The 23,948-nt window shown below is 38.9% G+C and overlaps 1 protein-coding gene across 1 annotated transcript in view; it reads left to right on the top strand.

Annotated features, from left to right (window-relative positions):
* Myo10A (unconventional myosin 10A) overlaps positions 1–23,948 on the top strand; it is a 257,780-nt gene that overhangs the window by 113,530 nt on the left and 120,302 nt on the right. The window contains exons 7-22 of the mRNA XM_085949682.1: positions 286–515; positions 785–1,003; positions 1,167–1,255; positions 3,220–3,358; positions 5,157–5,241; positions 5,327–5,442; positions 9,033–9,180; positions 10,516–10,676; positions 11,395–11,649; positions 11,798–12,111; positions 13,348–13,532; positions 14,193–14,848; positions 15,413–18,192; positions 18,439–18,671; positions 19,928–20,143; positions 20,266–20,505. Of these exons, the coding sequence (XP_085805808.1) occupies positions 286–515; positions 785–1,003; positions 1,167–1,255; positions 3,220–3,358; positions 5,157–5,241; positions 5,327–5,442; positions 9,033–9,180; positions 10,516–10,676; positions 11,395–11,649; positions 11,798–12,111; positions 13,348–13,532; positions 14,193–14,848; positions 15,413–18,192; positions 18,439–18,671; positions 19,928–20,143; positions 20,266–20,505 (6,066 nt within the window). The remainder of the gene's footprint in view (positions 1–285; positions 516–784; positions 1,004–1,166; positions 1,256–3,219; positions 3,359–5,156; positions 5,242–5,326; positions 5,443–9,032; positions 9,181–10,515; positions 10,677–11,394; positions 11,650–11,797; positions 12,112–13,347; positions 13,533–14,192; positions 14,849–15,412; positions 18,193–18,438; positions 18,672–19,927; positions 20,144–20,265; positions 20,506–23,948) is intronic.

Below are 23,948 nucleotides of genomic sequence, written 5' to 3'. Positions count from 1 at the left end.
AATATTATAGTAGAATATATTATTATATTCTTAAATAATATGTAAATGAATTTTTGTCTAGCAATTTAATCATACTGGCAACTTTATATTTAGTTATGGTAACTTACTGCCATCTGGTTGGGATTGACCAAAGTTTTTAGTAACAGATTTTTAGAAATTCATGGTAGATGCCTTTAAATATAAATAGATGGCGTAAAAGTCACATTATATGTGTTATTTAGGCAAAGACATCGCCTTAACAATTTTGATGTTTTTTGTACATTTAAAATTTATGACAAATTTCAGATCCGTCACTATGCAGGCCAAGTCTGGTACTCAGTGGAAGGTTTCCTGGACAAGAACAGAGACTCTCTACGGCACGATGTGATCGAGCTTCTGTGCAGCAGTAAGGTGGAACTGGTGGCTTCCATGTCGGCACAGCTGCGTGCCCAGCATGACGGCTCTAAGACTCTTCCCAGAGGATCTAATGGGCGATTCGTTACCATGAAACCACGTACACCAACAGTTGCAGCAAGGTAAACACATTCAATACTTTATTTGAGTTGATTCTCTCCATATGAGTTGCTTTGATGATGCAAGGCAAGGTTTCCGATTGAAGTATTCACAAGGTCAATACAATTAGTGTAGATTTCAAATGAAATCCCCCTGCATGCTGTACTAAATATAAGGTTAAGGTAAGGATCCTTCACCCTTCACCACTGCTATACATTGACCGTGACGAAGAAATATGACAATAACGATTCAATCTCAACCATCAACTACTCATATATCGTTTCCATTACAGATTCTCTGACAGTCTCCAGCAGTTACTGGAGTCCATGTCTCGTTGCAATCCCTGGTTTGTGCGTTGTATAAAGCCTAACACTGACAAGACTCCCATGCGCTTCGACATGCCGTGCGTCCTGCAACAGCTGAGATATACTGGAATGCTGGACACCATCCGAATCAGGCAGTGCGGCTATCCCGTCAGACTCAAGTTCCACCCGTTCGTGGAGAGATACAGGTAATATAAATATCAATATAAAAGATTGAGTTGATTTTTTAAAATATGCAATTTCTATTGTGAAAGTGTAAAAGATGTTGAAGAAAAGTCTAATTAAAAGCCATATTATGGGATAGTTTTAAGGATTTCTTTTCATTGATTAATGTACCGTTTTTTGTTTCAGATATTTGTTACCTGGTGTGATTCCTCGCGGGACACCATTCAGAGAAATCTGTCGCTCTATTTTAATTAGTGTGCCACCTACCGGAACAGGTACAAAAACGATTTTTTCAAAAATTTCATTTATTTAAAACTCATTCGCTGCTGACTAGATAATGACTTTTTAATTACCACCTTTAAAATGCACGTTAATTACATCGATCGGCCGCCTGGTCATTACGCACCAGGTGCATCTTCAGCGTCCAAAGTATTGAAGTCCCAATTTCGAATGCGTCCCATTAAATCTCCCTCCCATCCCCATTCCAAATAAACAAAACAATCATGTCTTTTATATTCCGGCGATATATACGCAGTGTGAAAAGATAAGGGATATATAGATGTACTCTTGCAGTCCAGTGCGTAAGTCACTGTCCTTTCACCTGGGTGCTCCGAGTTCGATCTCGGTGAGGTCACAATATATTTATATGCTTTTCTTAGCTTTTTTTTTTTTTTGATTTTATTACTAAATACACTACTGTCATTGGGTCTCATGCCCTGTCGTAGTGTTAAAAAGAGTATATAAATATACTAACGGCCCACATGCTCAGTGTGGATCAAAATGGAGATTTTATGGTATTTTCGGAGCTAACCTAACCGTTTGTTTTTTTTTTTAAAACGGTACACGTTCAAACACGCGCGTTACCATGATCTTACTCCCTTCTTCATTTATCGTTTGTCAATTTATGGCTACGGCCGTATGTTGTAGCTTAACCACTGGGAAATGCCAATAGAAATGTCATATTTAAAAAAAATCTACCTTATTCTTAGGTCAATAATTATTATAAAGCAATCATTATTCGTAGGATGTTTATCACATTTGAATGGTCAAAGATTTAGCTTATAATCAGTATCTTAGAATTATCTTCAAATGTGGTAATCGTGCCCATTTTTGAATAATAAAATGCCTAATTCTTGTCAAATTTGGGATCAAAAAGATTATGAAATATAATTTTTTATCCTAAATATGTCATTATATAATGTTAACATTAATTTTATTAATGTTTTTGTAAATGCGTTTAAAAATTAATAAATATAAAAATCTTAACACCACTCCACATGGACGTACCAAAATATGACTATAATAAAGAATTTTAAATAGATTATCTACAACGTTTAAGAAATGTCCAGGGTTATGCTCTGAAACTACCATAAAAGCTCCATTTTGACCTACGCTGAGCATGTGGGCCCTTAAAAGGTGGGGATTTTAGTTTTTAGATTTGAGAATTCATATACACCTGCGTATCTCTCTCTTTGATTGCAATAGTAAAATTAATATGTACTATAAACTATAACAATGGCTATTATGAACTATTATTGAAGTTTACAAAACAATGAACAATGTTTGTGTTTTTGTCTGCTGGAAATGTGACTGGAAAATGGGAGAAAATCTCTCAGGAAATTATTGAGTAATTGTCTCCCAATTTTAGTTTCTTCTATAAATATGTAGTTAGAAATAAAACAAAATATTATACAGTGCTATAACAATAATCAGCGTATCTATTCTATACACAAGGCGGCTGTCAGCAGCTATCAAGATTAGTTAATCATATTATTTATGTATTGAGGCGGTTAATTGGTATTATAAGTTAACCGTCTGAACTGTCAAAAAGTGCTATGTTTTAACAGCACCTCTCTTGCTGAAGGTCTCCTTCAGAGCCTTTTAGAGCGAGATAGACAGTTTTCACGGCTAACTTATTGTAACAATTATAATACCTCAATACATAAATATGGTAAACTACCCTCGATAGCAGCCTTGTGTATAGAATAAATGCACAGAAGCTGTTTTGTCTGCGTCAAAAGATATTATCAACTGACAATAATTGACTTAGTTAATGTACTACAAATGAGATGAAAACATTCCTAATTTATTTATTAAATTTTACAGATTAAATACAATTTATTATGTTCTATTTTAAATAATAAAACGTCTCCGTCAAACATTGGCATTAAATTGATCTTTTTCATATCAGTTAATGGTAATATATTATTGAAATAATTCTATTTTGTAATCATTTCAGCTGGATTGGATTATCAGCTTGGAGCTACTCGAGTTTTTCTCCGAGAAGGATTGCAGCGATCCCTAGAAATGGGAAGAAGCGACAAGCTGAAAGTGGCTGCGGTCACACTGCAGAAACATATGCGAGGATATTTAGCGAGGTTTGTATTATTAACTTGAATGATCGTAAAAGGATTGATAATGACTTTCTCCAGAGATCTAAGAGGACCAGACTATAAAGAAATGATAAAACATTTTAATAAAAAAATATCAAAACTAAAGAATTCGGATGAATAGAATGAGTCTTATACACTATTTATTTGTATTACAACGCATTTACTGAAAAAATGAAGCATAGTTAAGTTGGTGAACTGCGTAGAAATTCACATTGCTAAGTTGGTGTTTCCATTTTCGTAACTCAAGCAATGGCTGTCACTTTTTATTCATTGTGGTTACTGATGACAATGTTACTGAATTTTTAAACTAAATAATAATGCCGAAGTGTTGTATTATTGGTTGCTTATCTATTCATCATGACAGATTGTCTTTTTATTTGCCCTGAAAATTGGCAAATAAATCTCACAGTAGACGGTAGTGTGAAGATTTGTAAATGAACCCACAATGTGAAATCATTTGTAACTAACTTAAACAGTAGGCCATGAGGTCACTTTTATGCTTCACTTTTATATGTTGAGGCCCCATCTATATAGAATAAGCTGTACGGCATGAGGCCTCATCCTGTTTAAACCACATGTTTTCCAAATCGAAATCACTGTAACGGTCGCTTTTTCATTATTTTCGAAGATGCACGTCCCAAATAAATAGTAACTGTCATAACGGCCTCTCTTGAATCACTTGTGGGTTTTCTTCGCCTCAAATACGGCAGTTTTGCTTATGATTTTCCTTTGAAAAATTATCATCAGTTGCCTGCTTTTCAAGACAATCTACGAATCTGCGACACTGCTCGTTGTGCGTTGGCTTTAGTTCTTTCGTGAGCTGGTTCTTATATGAGCATAGTTGCCTCTCTTGAATCACTTGTGGGTTTTCTTCGCCTCAAATACGGCAGTTTTGCTTATGATTTTCCTTTGAAAAATTATTATCAGTTGCCTGCTCTTTCAAGACAATCTACGAATCTGCGACACTGTCCGTTGTGCGTTGGCTTTATTTCTTTCGTGAGCTGGTTCTTATACGAGCATAGTTGAAAATTCGTCATAAAGAGCCATATCGGAGGCCAAGTTGCTGCGATCTTATTGGAATTGTCATTTTTTGCTGTTCGTCCACACTTTCGCTTATAGCAGCAATGTAAACGGATTGAACAAACATGTACAGGTATCAGGCGATCCAAAACAGTACCAGTGTCTTCAAATTTTTTAATTAGCTAAATTTTTAAAGCTCATGGTTTCGCATCTTTGTCTCTCACTCCTATGGCAGGCGGTGACTGATCCAATACGAAAAAAGTGATACGATGAGGTCACGTGGGCTTCTTCATGGTTAATTTGAAAATTAGTTTCACGTAAGCTGGTTAATGAAATAATAATTGGAAGGGTTAATGCTTCTTCCTCAAAATCTCGGTAAAATCATGTAAAGCCGAGTACCCATTAGCGAGCCATTACTGTAACCGTTCCAGACGCTGTAACCAACTCTAGGTGCGAAGTGATTATTAGGCTCGCAAACTAATTATTTGGCATCCATACTGGTTACTGTATCTGCAATGGTCACAGTGACGGCTCGCTAATGAGTACCCGGCATTATATAACTCCTATGGATAAAATATGGTGCGTTCGAATTGTTGAACATGCCTGGTATGAAATAATTCAACAGTGATAGGATTGTATAGTATATCTTTTGATAAGCAAACTGTGATTTAAAATATCAACATTATATCAAAGTGATATTATATATTTTCAAAACATGCATATTGTTTGTACTAGTAACAATAATTTTATTTTGACGTTTCAGAAAACATTACAACTCCCTTGGACGCAGTACAGTTGCCATTCAATCATGGTGGAGAGGAGTTTATCATAGAAGGCGGTATAACAAGGCAAGATCAATTAATATCAAAATAACATACGTCTTATGTGTATATATTTGTATATTTTGGAGAGATAACATTCTTTGTATTTTAGGTCCGACGAGGCGTGGTGCAAGCCCAAGCCCTGGCGAGAGGTCGTCAAGCGAGAAAACGTTGCGCCGTTCTTAAAGAACATCACAAGCAACGAGTGGAAGCTCAGAAGGCTGCGCAGTAAGTTCTTATATATTCTTATATCCCTTGCAATCTCAGCTCTCAAGGTCACAGGAATCTGCATGATTATTTGGTTTGTTCACTCAAAAGTGTTGCTCTGCAGTTGTTGAAGTGGAATTTCTTTGCGGGTGTTTTTGAGGAGTACGAGGAGAGTTCCAAAGGTTCGTGGAATGGGACAGAAAGAAAAGAATATATGTGTCGATAAGATTCAAAACCCGCTATAACACTTTCATTATGTTGAGAAAATCAATAAAAACTTTTTGAACTAAAAAGGTTTTTTAATGTTTCAGTAGTCTTATAGTGGGTATTGATAGACGCATTGATTTTGTTTCATAAATGACAGTTAATTGTAGCGGATTTTGAAAGAGGCGATAAAATTTTCATGTAGAGATTTTAATAACGAATCCATCGATATATATATCTTAATTATTTCAAAACAGTTAATTGTAGCGGATTTTGAAAGAGGCGATAAAATTTTCATGTAGAGATTTTAATGACGAATCCATCGATATATATATCTTAATTATTTCAAAAAAGTGTTATAGCGGGTTTTGAAACTCAGCGACACATATCTGCTTGCGAAAGGAAGAAGGCGTTAAGTCTTAAATCGCTAGGTACTTTTCAGGACAGCCAAAAGAAGATTAATTTTTAGACCATTTTGTATGGGAACTCCAATGTTTCTGTATGGAATTTAGTAATAAGAGGTGTTGATTTGACTTATCCTTTTTCTCATTTGTACATATCCATATTATGGTTCATTTGCCATCTTTAACTCATTTTTCGATTTTTAAAACTTATTTCTCTCTTCCATTCGCCCACAGATATATATTATGTATTATATTTTTATTTTTCAATATAATCTCCTCGGTCATGAACACACATCTTAGATCTATAAACCTTCATAAAAATAATTTTCCGATTTGCCTTCAAAATGCTCGTTTACGGCTACCTGCAGGGACTCATCATCAAAATGATTTCCACGTAAGTCTTTCTTCAAATTTGGAAACAAATAATAATCACTAGGAGCCAGATCAGGATTGTAAGGTGGATGAGGCAATTCCTGGAAGCCGCATTTTTTCATAGCAGCCATTGTAATTTGAACCTTGTGAACAGGTGCGTTGTCATGAAGTAAGAACACGACTTTTGTTAATTTGCCCCTCCTTTTTACTTTAATAGATTCTTTTAAGCGACTTAGAATATTAGCGTGGTACTGTCCTGTGATGTTGGTGCCTTTTGGTTTATAATCTATTGACAGGATTCCTTGTGAATCCCAAAACACTGTTGCCATCACCTTCCCAGCCGATGGTACGAACTTGAAGTTCTTGTGGGCTGAACCACCCTTTCTATGCCACTCCTGTTTTGACTCAGGGTCATAATGATGAACCCAAATTTCATCTCCTGTAACAATTTTGTTGATAAGTTCCTCTTGATTGACGCCAGACTGCTTTAAAAACTGCTTAGAACAGGCATAAGCATTCGTGGCACCCATCTTGCGCTTACCTTTGACATCCCAAGATTTTCGTGTATAATTCTGTAAATTTTTGCTTTGGATAAATTGAACCTTTCTGCGATTTCGGTTAGTTTTAGCCGACCATTTTCCATAAGGGCATCTTCGATTTTTAATACCATTTTATGTGTAGTGAGGTCGCTTGGCCTTCCACAACGGTCATCATCTTCTAATGACTCTACCTTGTTTAAATAAAGGTGACCATTTGTAAATCATGGTTTTATCACAACAGACAGTACTATAAACCAATTTCATTTCATTTTGGATGGTTTCCACCATTCTTCCCTGTTTTGTGAGGAATTCAATTACTGCACGAAGCTCAATATTTGACATTTTTTAAATTATCATAGACTTTCTTTTGTTCTTTTGAATATTGGAAGCCATTTAATGAAACAATCAATTTAAAATTGCTCAAGTATACCTAAAAAGGATTACTTAACAATAAAAAAATAATTTTAACCCAAATACTTGCTACTTCCACCACCATTTCGCGAACTTATAGAACTCCCCTCGGAGCTTGGAATGAACGCGACAAAACATATTTCTATCTCACTGTCAGTATTTGTATTTAGAATTTGCTCAAAGTTATGGTGATTCCCTACATACTATATGTATCACTATTTGGCAGCATGTGTCTTAAGCGTCGGCCTATAGGGTTGTGGGTCCCAGGTTCGAATCATGTGTCTTAAGCGTCGGCCTATAGGGTTGTGGGTCCCAGGTTCGAATCATATTGTTTTTTAATTTGTGTTCTGAGTCAGAGTATGGACCTAATAGGTTGAGCAAGTGGCTAACAACTAAAAGCAAAAATCTGTTAATACAAACCTCCACTCGTGGAGGTCCATATGATCTTATTAGTATCGGACATTGTCTAATGATGAAAAATGAAATCAAATACACTCGAACTAAAAAATTCCATCACCTGATTCATAAATTGAGGCACCCCCAGAACAACGATAAGCGACACATATTTCGCATTTATTGATAGAACAATGATAAGTAGATCCCTGTGAACATTTTAATGTAATTTATCCTTCACTCCTAGGTGGTGCTGTAACTTTTTGAAAACTGCTTAATTCATGAAGAACGTTAAACAGAATAAAGATGGCGGATGTTAGTGGTGTGAGCTTGTCCTAGTGGCATAAATCAATTAAATAAAGGCAGAAAAAGGAAGATTCCATGAAGTCTATAATTATAGAATTCTATGTTTTCTATCATCATCATCATCAGCCGGGGTCAATCCACTGCTGGATGAAGGCCTCCCCAAGCTTCTTCCAACTCTCCCGGTCCTGTGTCGTTCGCTGCCACGTATTTCCGCCGAACTTTACCAGTTCGTCAATCCAGCGGCTTTTAGGGCGACCCTGTGGCCGTTTAGTACCCCTTGGGTACCACTGGATGACGGCATTTGTCCAGCGGCAGTCCTTTCAGCGAGCAATGTGCCCCGCCCATCTCCATTTCAGCTGTTTGGCAACGTCTATTACATCGCGTACTCCTGTCTGTTTCCTAACCCATTCGTTTCTCTTACGGTCCTTTCGCGTGATGCCCAACATACACCTATCCATGCCTCGCTGTGCAAATCTTAGCCTTTGGATGTTTTCTATATTAATAATATAATATCTAGAAATAAAAAATATTATTTTCCTGTAAAAATATTTGGTTAAACGTTTTTCTTCATTCCTCAAATTTATTGAAATGTGCCCCTTCGTTCAATTTTTTTACACATTTTTTTTCACATATTTTTTTTTATATTATGGTGTGCACTACACTCGGTAAATCCTGGCCACCTGTACTGTAATTCTCGACAGCCACTTCTTTGCTTGGATTACCAGTTAGACGGCTCATAGTACCCGTACTCTTGACTTGAGACCATAAAGCAGCACTGTAAATGTATTTTGTTTTAAATGCTTTCACTGCTTGTAAAAGAATATAACAGTTACATGTCCTCTCCCCATCAAAGTACAATCAGAAACATTTCTTGGGCGATATTTAAAAGAATTACAAAAATTGCATAATATATAACTATCTCTATAACTACTGTGCTATAGTCCAAACTGTTTGATTCTGACCATGATTACGGTTATTGCAGGAAGCGCGCTGAACAGCGTCAGGCTCGAGAAAAGCAAGAACGTTCCACTGCAGCCGTACACCATCTGGACATACCAGCGGAGTTAGCATTCATATTCTCCAAGCTCGATCAGTGGACACCGCCACACAATGAGAGACAGCTAGTAAAGGTACTGTCCATTATTTTAATTGATTTCCAGTTTTATCGTGATGATAACCATACCAGAGAACAATCACCCATTTGGATGACCTGTGAAAAGGTGGTATAAATACTGGATCTCTGAATTGAATGACTAACCAATGCAGTAGAAATTATCTATATATAGAAGATATGATGTCATATGAAAGTTCAGCTAAAAAATGGTTACTAAGACTAATGACTAAATTATTTGCAAGTCGAGATTTGCTATAAACTGCAAGCACAACACAAGCAAACTGTTGTTTTAATAATAATTACTAAACCATTTCACATACGATAAACATGTACTGTAAACTAGAGTTGGGTTTCGGGAATTTCCCGACGGGAATTCTCGAGGAATTTTCGAGATTTTCTATCCTGAATCTGGAGAATTGAAATTTTAAAAATTTCGGGAAATCCCAGATCTCAAGAATCTTTTCTCGAGATTCGGGATTTCTTTATTATCAAATATTAATTGAAAAAACGTTTTTTTTAATTGAAATAAATTAACAAAATTGGAGTTCGAGTGTGCGATCGTGTGATTTTAGTTCAACACAATTAAGCCAATGTCGACTCAAAATGAGCGCAATTTTTCAACATCAGGGAATTTTGTGTCTCAAAAGCGTACGCGATTGTCAGACGCAGCCATTGACAGTCTATGTGTTGAATAATTTTTGTTTCCTACTAAGTATTTGTTTGTCTTCTTACTTAGATAAAAATCATATTTTTTTGGAATTCGTCTGTTTTTCACCGATTTTAGGATTTTTACAGGTTTTTTTAAAAAATTTTCTCGATATCTCGAGAATTCTTTTCTGGATATCCCGAATCTTGAGATTGAGATTTTCTCGGGAAATACCCAACTCTAACTGTAACCAAAACATTCATATTATTCAAATGTAGTTATAACTGCCTGTGAGAGGCGTTGGCCGTGCGGCTTAAGCGTCAGCCTATAGAATTGTGGGTCCCAGGGTCGAATCCTGGGTCTGACAAGTACACATATTGTTTTTCAATTTGTGTATGTGTCAGAGTATGAACCGAATAGGTTGAGCAAGTGGCTGACATCCATTTCTCGTAAAAATAAAATCTGTTAATACAAACCTCCATTCCGTGGTGGCCCATAGTCGAAGTGAGAGGATAGAGAGCATGAATTATTGTACATAGATAGGCAGTTTAATATACTGAACAATCATTATTAAGAATATTTAGAGATGAACGTAGAGATGATACGTAGAAAACATAAAAACAGCTGCTGAAGATGGCGGCTATAATTAATAATAGTTTCATTGAATCAAAATTATATCATGGTATGTCCTTTGTATTTTCATAGGTTGTGGGACAAGTGGAGATGCCAGACTATGACCTTCAGCTCCCGCCAGACTTGGATCAGTTTGCATTTGGAAAATTCAGCTCTGTGTACTTCAAAGGGGCTGAATTCGGAATGAGGCGAGAGCCAATAACATCACCGTTCCTGTCCAAGGCTGCTGCCAGGTAATATTGGAATTGGAATTCACTAATTGAGGTGTTTATTTACAATAACTGATAAAATACAAACATTCTGCATGTAATTTGATCCCATGATGATTAACAGATAACATGTCGGCCTGTAATGTCTTAAGTTTCAGGATTGAATCCCTGGTATTGGCAAATTTTAAAATACTTTGAGCAAGTGGCTAACATCCATTTTTCGTAAAAACAAAAAATCTGTGAATACAACATCCACTCTGAGGTCCATAATGATCTTCTTAGGATCGGACATAGTAAAATAAATTCACACACTAGGAATGATAATGGTCTATATTCTATTACAAAAGCATGCAAGAAAAATGTTAACTTATATTACGACCGGGGGTCGTCTATATGATGTCACACCATAAGGGGGGCAGAGGGTCTGATATAATGTGAAAGGGGGTAATCGAAAATGTGATGTCTCAATAGCAACAAAATTTAAACTAAAAATAAAATATTCTGTGAGGACATTGTACTAAAGTCGATCAATTTGAGCGAATTTGCTTTATGAATTGTGAGTTAAAAAATGTGACGTAACTTAGACAGGGGGGGATATAAAGATTTTGTCACAATAAGGGAGGGGTGTTTAAAAATTTTGAAGGTTATGTAATGGACAACTCTCCAGTAACACCAGTTCCACAAAGATGATTAAATCTGTAATTATTCATTAACACATATTGTTTCGGTTGATTCTATACAGAGACCAAGACTTCCAAGATGCCCTTGCGGTGTTCAAGCTGATACTTCGCTGGTGCAACGACACGCAGCTGACAGGCCCCCGAGAGAAGGCTTTGGCTGACTACATCGTCCACAAGGGGCTCGCCTCCCGTGGTCTCCGCGATGAGATCCTCGTGCAGCTCTGTAATCAGACATGGCGCAACGACAATTCCGAGAGGGTTTGGCAGCTCATGGGGCATTGTCTATCAGCGTTCCAGCCTGGCCCTGCACTCAGCAAGTGAGAATTATTGATCATTATTTTATAACTTTGTCAATTGCACTGAAACTGTGCTATACTACATAATGTTAAAATAGCTTCCAAAGATAAAGCACAATATTGTATAGAATATTACAAAACTGGCATTAAATGTGACTTCTTCAAACAGGTACCTACTGAAGTTCATAACAGACCATGCCCCACAAAGCCAACGCTGGTCCCTTCAGCAACTGGCCCTCAGGTGCTTGGGTTCTACCAACGGAGCACCGAGGCGTCGTCCACCGACTGCACTCGAATGGAGGGCAGTTCGGCGTCGTTCTGCTGCCGCTCTGGCACTGCTTTTGCCCGATGGAAATCCGTCCCCGGTTGCCATAGACTCTTGGACCACGTGCGAGGAGGCCGCTTCAATCGCCGTGGCCGCGGCTGGCGTGCATCAGGATAATGGATGGACGGTTACGCTGGATGATTGCGGGCTTGTCACTGGTATGTTGGATTTTTATTGAAAATCGTTATTGAAAAATAAATACTAAAACAGTGAGCTAGCTTAATTGCAGTAGTGTTGCATTATGACCAAAAATTAAGAATTCCGGATTAGTTAGTATTTATGTTAACGGTGTCTGAACAATTGTACATTTTTTCAAAATTTTATCTGTGTCATGATACCGTATCTTTCCAAAACATAAAAATATATATGTAATTATAATGTAACATTGTAATATTTTATTCAAAACCAAATTTTTAAATTTCAACATTTATACAGTACAATTATTGGCCCTATGAATAGCCAGGTACAACTTAGACATTCTTGAGATCATCCTATTTATATCACCCTCTCATTTTCCAGTCCTGAACTGTATGGCCAAGCAAAAGGTCGCATAACTTTCCTCTTTCCCGTACCTCATTACTTAACATACTTCTTGTCATGTCATTCTTGTAGCATAGCTGCAGGGTGAGGGTGGTTTGGTGACGATGCCAGAATCCATGAGGCTGTACCAGCAGCGTCACAGATCACTGCGGTACCTGGAATACAACTGCAACTAAAGATTGACACATCTGTGCATCAGACATCTAAGACATTAATTATTCTCATAAAAAATGAGTTTTAGAGCCGTTTCACACGAGACACCGGTGTGTCGAGAGGAGAGGACAAATGAATGCGCGCGTTCAGAAGGAGACACTCTTGTGTCTTGCCACCGAGACACTTTTATTACCTCAGCCTATTTTTATGTCTCTATTGTTTGTATTTCTAATTTATGACGCGAAAATATGCGTTGACTCATTCGCTACTGAGGCGTTATAAAACAATAAAGAAAATGTGACTCGTGCAAAAATGTGGACATGTAATTTTGGCTCTAACGTCAGAGACAAATTAGCTATTCGGTGACTGCAATCGCCACTGCAGTGCTGCAGTGTCGAGTTAGTCTAGACACCGGTGTCCCGTGTAAAACGGGCCTTAGTCAGATCCCACGTCTCATAGCCACACAAAAGCACAGATAGCGCATGTGTGTTGAACAACCGGCATATAGTCCTCATTAATACAGCGTCAAGCTCCATGCAACTGACTACGTTGAACACAGACCATACGGATGCTAAACTCAGCTTTAAGACTATAATCGTTGGCAATAATGACACCTAGTCACAGAAGAGTGTTAGTGTCAATCCATACACTTCTAAAGCCATATCATCTCTACTTCTATTATAAATATAATTTCCTTTCAGAATCCTGCGGCCTGGACTATGTTCTGGATTTGATTGGAGAGATGGAGCTGTCGCCAGCGTTCCCTGTGCTGCGTCATGATGCTCTGAGAATCGGCAAGCGCGGCTCTGTGAGGCCGGTGTCTCCTCAAAATCTCGACCAGAACTCTGGTGACCTGTCTGACCAGTCCACACCGAGAAGGCCACAGGTAATTTCTCACGCACTACCAAGTGATTACATTCTTCACGTTCAATGGATATCATAGTGTAAAGCTTGTAAAACAAAAGATAAACACCGTTTTGTATCTTTTAGTGCCGAGTGGTATTAGAATGGTGGTACCCGGCGGGCCACGAATTTCTATGAAAAAATAAAAGCTTAGAAAAATCATTATTTAGAAATATATTAAAAGTATATCTTAAAGACTTGTTAAAGAGATGGCAGTATATTGTATACAATGTATTAATTTATTTACAACAACCGACCAGGGCTAGTGTAGTGAGTGTAAAGTACTGCATGTATACAAGCTCATTTTCTATGGCTGGCCTTGCATACACGGATTTGTAGAGCGTGTAAATGCGCTTGTGACATAGATCCATTGAAGACAGATTTAATAGGAGAAAAATGTGGACCAATATTCAGATTAAATTTTGTAGTGAATTTGACAAGGGTTTACTAAAACTGCTATAACTTTTTTATTACATGTTTAATTTCAATATTTTTTAAAAATTCTGTTTGGGTTAAAAAATATCGAAAAATAATATTTAAAACATTTTTATCAAGGACAACCGCTGTCAAATTGTCGCTGATTGTCTCCAATGGGTTAATAGGAATTAGTTAGAACTGATAAGCGAATATATTTTGTTGACAGGTTCCACCGCCAGAGCCACCACCTATCAAATCGATGCAATCATACGCCGAAGATCTCCTCGGTCCTCTACCTGATTCCAGAAAATCATCACGAGACAAATCCGAGTTCTCCTCACAGATGTCATCGAGAAAAACATCAAATAACGATAATATGCTGTCGGGATACACGTCGCCTAACCGTAAAGTATCAGCAGGACCCAAGAACAGCAGCATGATGATGGAGAATGAATACAACGGAATGAGAAAAGTCTCCCATGATGTTCTATCCAGGGAGTCGGCACTCAACGAACGGTATTTCGATAACTCCGCTGAAAAAATACGGAGCCGTTCTTTGGATAACTTGTTAGGAGTAGACAGCCCTCCGTCTCCGTCGAATTTGGCCGATATGGGTCTGTCACAATCTCGGTTGAACGACAGATATCATTCGGTGGAGCAGTTGTCTGGTCAGATAGAACCCGTGCTTGCCGTGTCAAATAACACGTACATGTCGAAACAGGAGATGGACTTTGAGTATCCTGATATTAACTCGAGCGTTGGCACCTCTAACAGAGGAACACCAAGATATATTAAATCGCAGTACACTGGAAAGAGGGCACCGGCTGGATCACATTCGAGCCGGGCGCATATTGAGAAGAATTCTGAGTTTGGTGGAGTCAGGTGAAAAATTTTTTCTTTTATTTCGAATGTTTTACATACATAATACCTAAAGCCAAGTACAGACTTAAATACGTTTGCCAGCAAACAAATTAACAAATGTATAAAAACTGTTTTCATCTTGTTTTTATGTATTCCGCCACAGCTTGAAAACATGGGCAAATGCTCCGACAACATGAATTATGGATAAATGTTGCAGGCAAATGTTTACTTTTTCACTGAAAATAGTGCGAAGCATGGTATTATTAGTGGTTTTTGATTTGAAGCGGGCAAATCTTTACAATGTGGACATCTAATTTGATACATATTAATGTTTGCATGCGGTGCAAACAGATGTTTGTATGCGGACAATTGTGTAGCGTAAAAAATTTACAAATAATTGTTTGTGGGCAGACGTATGTAGATCTGTATTAAGTCTAATGAAAAATACATTTTAGAAACAAAGTGCTTCACTTGACTCGTATGGCGGCAGGGTGTAGGCGATAGCAAAAGATACGTAAATAAAACCTGAGTTGCAGTTTCGTCAAGTTTATTATATGCATTAACATACATTTGTTTTGTCAACAGATCCTCTGCAATGAGTGACACATCAGAGGCTCCAAGTCTCGCTTCGCACGTAAGGAGAGTTCGAGTGCCAAGCCAAGCATCAGACGTGGACCAGTTCCTTGATGAACTTTTCTCACCGGTGCTAGATGGCAATTTGGATGAACTATCAGACGCCAGGTCCCTCGCTGCCAGCATCAAAGGCGGAGACCTCGAGGAGTATGATTACGAGACCGTTATACCAATGACGCGGAGACCGGGTGTCGTTTTGAGTGACTTTGATGCTGATTTATCAGGAGATTTTAACAGTTTCATGAATGAAATTTACGACTCGGATCTCTCTGATGATGTTTTTGCATCGCCCGCCGAAGTCCAGTTGCTCATTAAAGGAGGCGGTGGAGTGAGAGGGAGACCGACGAGCCGTAGCTCTTCGTGTCTCGACAGAGAAGTAGCTTCCTTTACTGAATCGTCGCAACCTGAAGATGAAACATGTTCTTCAGTGGATGATTACATCACTGATTTATTCCAGCCGATTTTTGTTAACGACAGTCTGAAGAGATTGACAGAAAAAGATAATTTAGTTGGCGCCATTAAAGGAGGTGGTACTACACACAGAACCGGTTCAGCCGGACCTTCGAGTTTTACTTTTAGCCCTGTGGCTCCAGGAATACTTAGCCCGAGGCCTATGATGATGCCGATGATGTCTCCAACTTCACCAAATGAAGGTTTCGTTCCGATATATAGTATGCAGCCGCCAGCGCAGGCCGGAGAGATGGCGGCTTATCAACAGAACTTGCAGAGGGCTTTCTTGCAAAGTGCGATGGCACAGAATATACAGATTCAACAGCAACTACTCGCACAGAATCAAGCGTTGCAGACCCTGCTGTCTCAGCAGGCTGCAGGAGTCGAAGTAGGGTCACCGCCGCCAGTCGAGGTCTCTTCTACTAATGTCAGGGCTCAAATCCATCACCCGCCGCCAAGAAAACCGAGCTTCAATAAATCCAATTCAAATAATTCGTTTTCTTCCATATTGAATGATTCGATGTCTCGTAAGGCTTCGACAGATAGCGATGCTTCCGCTACTTCAAGAGGTGGTGTACCGCCTCCTCCTCCGCCCCCCATGCCTCCACCGTTAGAATTGAGTGACCCGAATGAGGCGAGACCTTTCCTTGATCCATATGGCCGAGCGAAGACCGTTCGAATCGGCAAATGGAGATGGCCTCCACCGCAGAATGACTCACCGGAAAACGGTGAAGATTTTATTCATTTTAAAATGAGACAGCACCAGAGGAAGACTACGCCTCGATCCGGAAGAGGACCACTTACTTCTCAAGGTAATTCGCCGTCGGATAGGCCAGTGGGAAGACATGATTCCACCAATTCGCCTCCTGGAGTAGATTGGGATGAATTCGATGCGGAAGCTGTGGCTGTTGAAAGAATAGAAGAAACTACTACTCATTACAGAAAATCGTCCAAGAGAAGCTTCGATATCGGTGCCAGAAGGCCTTCGCCTGGTAGCGTCGGTAAACTGAAATTGAGTTCAGAAATGCGGCAAAGGTTAGAGAGAGTGACAGCTGATAGGTCTATAAGAAGTACTTCTTCCAAAGTCGACAGACCTGCGAGGACTATCAATAAGTTGGAAGATGCCAGAAAATTGATGCTCGAAAGACAACTGGGCGGAAACCGTGATGTCCCTGATTCACCTCCGCCTACTCCACCGTTAGATGCCGTCGACGCTCCCAGTGTTCGCACGCAAGTGAGGAGAATGGAAAAGACTCGTTCTCCCGGTGCCCCACCTCCTGCACCTCCTGGTCCAGCACCTCCGCCACCACCCGGGGGACCTCCCCCGCCTCCACCGACTTCACCACCGATCCCGAGGCCTCCACCTCCAATAGAACCTTCCAGCTTTATGCAAATGCGACAGGAACGAGATACATATGGTGTCCATCAAAACACAGACGCATATGGTCCTAGCGGAAGAGAAAGAAATGGCTTCCAGGCCAATTGGGAAGCTCACAGTGCAGAGAACGTCAGACAGTTCTCCAAAGAGGAACGGAGAGTTCCCGGAAGATCTGACGGATTCGCAAGAACCGGTGATAACACCAGATCACCTGCCGATGATGGTTTCGCTAGCAGATTCTTAGAAAGCGATCTTAGACGCAGGGATGCCAAAACGTCATTCGACAGATCAGACTCATGGGACCGAGAAATTGAGATGAACAATCGAGAAGCCGAAAGAAACATGCGCAGAGGATTCTCCCCTTCACGCGACAATAGAGAGACGCGCGGTGGCAGAATCGAGACGTCAGCATCACCGGAAATAATCAGGAACGGAGAATCGGGTGGCGGAAGATTTATTCGTGAAGGCTTTGAAAGATATGAAGTCAGCGAGAGCAGGGGAAGTCCCGATCGCGATGGATCCATGTCCGGTGACTTTGAAATGAATGCTAGAAAAGAAAGTTCATTATTCGCAAGAGAGAGCAACGATAATCGTGGACAGATGAGAAATGGATACTCCGAAACGACAGACCGTAAAACTTCTGGCGGCAGTTTTGATGATTTTTATGAGAAGACAGAAGGTAGGAAGAATTCTCGAGATATGCTGATGGGAAAACCTGCAGATATCGGCGGCTTCACAATGGAGAGTCGTGAGACTTCCAGAGTTATCGCGGCGCCGGTTAATAATGTCGGACGGGCAACGTTCAGGACACACATGGCGCAAAAAGAGAGAGATCGAAGATTAGAGGCTGAGCGTAGGAGTTCTGTTTCTACGCATCTCACTGATAAGACCGAACGCATTGAAAGTAAGTTATATTATTCTTATTACCAAAACGTATAAAATAGGTCAGATTTTTATTTTATCACTAGACATCACCATTGTTTTTCATGCATTTTAAACCCACTAGTTTCTGTTGAAATAATCCATAGAATCTATTGAAATGATACGGATGTCACCGTTTATTGTACCGAATTTGATCATAATCCAACAAAAGTATGTTTAATATATTTATTTTTGGAATTGATATTTTTAATACCATTTTTTTCCACAGTTGATGACTACCCAGGTTTCTTGGAGCCGGTCCTTCCAGTATCCGGCGTACCATCAGCCGTGAGAGGAAATCCCCAGGTAGTGGTGTCAAGGGGTTCTCCAATGGGACCCCCCGCATCCCGTGCCTCCCTTACCTACAACCGAGTACCATGGAGGCTGAGGGTCAGGAAAGAGGTCTTCACACCTCTTGAAGAAGTTTCCTCGCCCAAACTGATGCATCTCATCTTCTGTCAGGTGGGAATTTTTTCTTTTTACATCTTTATAAACTAACATATTTATCAGATATTGGGTTGTTGAGCTAAGTTGGTGACTTATCTGTTGCCAACTTTGTACAACTCCCTTTACTCTTTTTTGTGTTGATTCATGTTGCTGATTTTATGTTGTAGTCCATTGGTTCTCAAACTGGGGTCCGCGGTTTTGGAAGGACCGCGAAAAACGAACGCATATTTATACTATATATATTTTTATAATTATAGCATGTAACATTTCTTGAGGACAATTATTTAATTCAGGAACAGTTTCTTGATTTGATAAATGATGGGCAATGACATTAATATGGACGAAGCATCTGGAAAAAATAATGACACTCACTTTTTTGTCGGGTCTGCCGAATGGCATAATCTGTTCTAACGCCATTACAATAAAGGTGATATTGCTATAAATTCCCAATACTTGTTGTCAGGTCTGCCGAATGGTTCGGTTCGAACGGGTTCGCTCAAATGAACATTGACACTAGAAACACTGTTCTAACGCCATTACAATAAAGGTGATGTTGCTATAAATTTCCGATGCGTGATATCGCATAATGGAAATTGGGTGACGTCTACTTATACACGTGCGAATATCGATATGCACGAATTTACTTGCTAGCTACTGTATTGAGCGCGTTGTCCATTAATAATGTCATTGATGATGGGGGTGCAAAACATGTTTTCCGTGAAACGTGTTGTGGTGATTTTTGGATTGAAATGGCACAGACCTATCCTGATATTGCAAAGATGGCTCTAAAAGTGCTGATTCCATTTGCAACCACCTATGAGTGTGAGACGTCTTTTTCTACACTACTTACTATCAAGACAAAATCTCGAAATAGATTATACGCGACAAATGACAAGAGAGTTGCACTGGCCAAAACAAAGTGAAAAATAGAAGAACTGGTTCAGGCAAAGCAGATGCATCCATCCCATTAAAATTGTTATTTAGATTTAATGACTACATAACATGTAATATTTTCTGAATACGTCATAATTGTTTGTAAAAAAATGTTTTATTCACAACAACCTAACAGTGCCGCGCCGTAGGTATGTGACACCCCCAATTTCTTTAAAATAATATTGATTTTCTTTTTTTATTAATGGGGTCCGCGAGCCATTGAAACAATTTTTAAAGGGACCGCTAAGCAGGAAATTTCAAAAAGTTTGAGAACCGCTGTTGTAGTCTATTGCATCAAGCACTTTTCTAACCAAATACCATTCTATGCTTCAAACCAGGTGGTAAATGATGTATTCGGCGCAACCCCCACCCCTCGCCTCACCCAAGCAGAAGCTACGTCCGGTGCGGCAGCTCTACGAGCTCTAGGAGTATCTCCGGGAGACGCTCGTGCTCCGCCGACTCATCGTGCGCACGTTCTCAGACGTGTACTGGAGATGGCACGCGCCTGGCCGCTATACTTCGCCAGACTCTTCCTCGTTGATGGGGCACCGCAGGTAAATACTATATATATAGTAATATTATATATTATGTAGTAGTCTTTAATATGATTTAATTGTGTCCTATGAATCATAATATATTCTATTCCGATTGTAATCGTTTTGATGTCCACTACTAGGCAAGCGAAGTGACTGTCCTCGGTGTCTCCCATTGGGGAGTGGTTCTTGCAAGCGGAGGAGTTGGCAGTCCCTTAAAAGTGGTCCGCGCTGTTCCGTTCCGGTCTGTTTCTGGAAGTGCGGCCCCTCGCGCTGGTGCCCTACTCCTGGCACTCGACTCAGGGCAGAGGCTGTCCCTCCACGCTCAGCATGCCAGCGCTGCTCATTTGCTGATTGACAAGTTCCGGATCGAAGACAGACAGGTAGGATTTTTTAAATATCCTTTACATAATATAAGATTGTTTTTTTTTTAAATATGCTCTAGTTCAGACACAGTGTATTATAGTGTGTTAAAATTTTCTTACACCTGATACTTGGAATGCTCATAATTTGTATGTATACTTACAACACCATCATCGATAGAAATATGAAATAAATTTGGTATGGAAAGATTACTTTCTGGTGTCTTGTCCGGTTTCTCACGTTGAGTATTCTGGTAAAATGAGAAAAATACATCTAAGCCAGCTTACACATCAAAACTCGTTTCGTCTCGTCTGCAATGTGTCGAATACGTCAATGTGACGTTATCGTTATTCGCAAAATACATGTTGCCAAAAAATGGAGCTCCGCATATTGATGTAATGCGACTTTTTAGTTTGAAAAAAAAACATCTAATCCTGCTAGCAACAAATCGCATGAGTTTCAGGCTGTGAGTCGAAGCCGCCAGAAGGCATATGCATACCTACGAATTGTTCATTCCTATACCGGCTCACCGGTCGCTCCATCCCAATACATCACGTTTTGAGCGATTTGGCGTTTGGTACTTATGTGTGCGGTCTTCATATGCAACATCGGAGCGATGTTCCTAGAAGGTTTGAATTATGGATGTGGGGCAGATGAGGCGAGTTTAGATGTGAGAACCGGCTAACGGCAACTGATCACACCTCAAACAACAGTCTGGTCTTCATTCATACCTCGTTAATAGCACTGAGTACTACGACAAAATTGGAATAACATGGCCTTGATGAGAGAATTGAATAGTTTTGCTTTGGTTTTCTTCGGAGTCACTGTAAACCGTAGTAAGTTTTGTTTGCTGGTGTAATTCTTTTACTGATCTTTGTAGGTTTAGTTTGTAGTTTTGAGAAATAATGCAATTCGCAAATTCATAGCAATTTTATTTTTTTATTTTAATAGCCAAATAAAAAATCAGGGAATAAAAATAGTGATAAGAATTCTTTCACAACTGAAAGGGCTCCGTTCTTTACGTGTCTCTTAGACCAGTTTCAAATCCGGGAGCGTCTTTTTCGGATTTGATAGCGGCTACCAAATTGATTGTCCACATCAAAATAAATACCGGAAGATTATTAAATTTCATAGTTTCGGCAATGTAAGCTGAAAAAATTAACATTTTTATTGAATGTTTGTCGGTCGTTAGTTCAAATTCTGGACCAAATACACATTGAAAAAAAACAACATGTAAATTTTCCGGATACGGGATTTAAAAAGGTACTTGCCAGGAGTTATGGCTTTAGATGGGGTCTCCTGCTACTACCCTGGCATGACCCGACTGTGATTCTGTGATCTGTGTCCGTGTCTATAATACAGCGTTACTATTGGTTTTGTCACCGACAAACTGCTGCCATGTGAGTACGTAAATAGTAAAAAATATTACGAAGATTAATCAGGATTTGATTTTTATACAATATATATTTAGAGCCCTATGCAGAATCCAAGATTTCAATCTTAAGGATAAGTTGCCGAAAAGCATGACTTAACTATAGACTATACTGAGTATAGAGTTAAGGAATCCTTAACCATAGACTACTTTTGTTATGAACACGCCCCCTTCTGTATTACCATTTACCACTGACAGCTTCTGTCAAAATAAATTCGCGTGTTAATTCGTTTGGCATGTACTTGCAGAATATTATTTTACTTTTATATTACAATTTTGTATGTATTCTTTATGAAATTAAGATTGTATTAGCAAAAAGACCTCAATGCATGGTTGTGTTAAAACCTTTGAAGGTCTACTTACATAAATTTATAATATGAGAATAGAAAAAGTAGGCTTCATTTTGTTCTATACTAAAGGTGCTGATCTACATACTTGTTGTTTATGATTAAAATATTCGTCGATTTAATTTAATTCAACAGTAAAATTTATTTCGGGATTAATTCTGACTAGGCGATTTAAACAATAATTATTACCGAAAATCACAAAGTCACTGTTTAAAATAATGCATTAAGTAACAATAATTATTCTATCTTCAAGTACCTGAGGTACAGTAGCGTTCGCATCAAATGGAATTAAAATTTTAAGTGGTTTTTGATGGCAGCATTTAGACCATGAAACAAAACTGGCAATTACAGAACGAACCGTACTTGCCTCTGTAATTATTTATTATTTTTTTATCACTGTCTGTGGATCCCCACTGGACATTATGTGTATCAAATTGAATCAGAGATTAAGAACCATTTTTGACTTCGTCATTTCGTTGACTTTTGAAAACAAAGAGTAGCTGAGGATTAAAATGATTCAAATGCATGGCCCCCACATGCTGAAGCGGGGCCCGACGATTAGAGAGAATTTGTTATGTGTGCTTATATTACTTATCTGGTCGACTCGCCACGCCGGGCCCTTCCCTGTCAGCCCTGTAGGGCTTCCCTGTAGAGCCCTGTCAGCCCCCCTTCGTGGGGGCCATGTTCAAAAGTGACTAGAGTCATGTAAATCTACTTAAACTTTACTATTAAATATGCGATTGCAAATCCTAAATATTTTTTTCAACATTTTGGAAATGATTCAGTATTACTATTCGAAGAAGTGTGCACTAATTTTGTCGTATCGCCCATACCATAGCTAAACTGTTATGTTTTGGTTTAGCCAGGGTTTAATTGAATTTTTAAAACTAACCAGCACTAATTGAAAATTGTATTCTTAGTTTAATGAAAACAAATAAGTATGACTGACAAAGTTTAGTATGCACTATTTATGTCGAATTATAACAGCCTATCTCCACTCCTCGCCACTGTTAGTACCTATAATCAATAAGCTACCTTCCCGATTATTATAACGAAAGTTAATAAGTAAAGTATCTAAGAAAAAAATGTCGTTTTTGACTGACTCTTAAAATGAATTTTTAAATAGTTAAATTAAAATTTTCGTAAATTAATAGTGTTTAGTTATTACCATAGTGACCATTTATGAGTCAGAGTATGGACCCAATGGGCTGAGCAAGTGGCTGACATCCATTTCTCGTAAAAACAAAATCTGTTAAGGCGATACATTAGTGAAACGGCAAATAATTTTCAACTATAGGCGCGACGAAATTTTGGACTCGCTGGCAGTCTGAGAGCGAACGTCGAGGTCTCAATACGTCATTTTGTTTCGTGATGGCGACGGGGGTATTAATTCTTAAATCGTGTAAAGATGACTAAAACGTTACCCATTTACTTTAAAAAGAAAACATGTCAATGAATATATTATTATTGTTACTAATAGAACATACGTTAAAGTGCCCACCACCACCCGTCATATATCCACAACCGTGGATATGCACGGCCGCTTTCTATGACGCTTTAAACGTGTCTGAAAGAAGTGATTTTAAGTGCTCATTCCGTCCCGAGACGGAGCCGCACGGGACTGATGCTGCAACCATGCACCGTAGTGCTTAAAGAAGAAAGTTAATAAACAGAACATTAAATG

This window comes from Rhyacophila brunnea, unplaced genomic scaffold (genome assembly GCF_057557595.1).
Source record: "Rhyacophila brunnea isolate RB1 unplaced genomic scaffold, BYU_Rbru_1.0 scaffold_22, whole genome shotgun sequence".
NCBI classification, from domain to species: Eukaryota; Metazoa; Arthropoda; class Insecta; order Trichoptera; family Rhyacophilidae; genus Rhyacophila; species Rhyacophila brunnea.
This window is presented reverse-complemented; position numbering and strand designations above follow the sequence as displayed.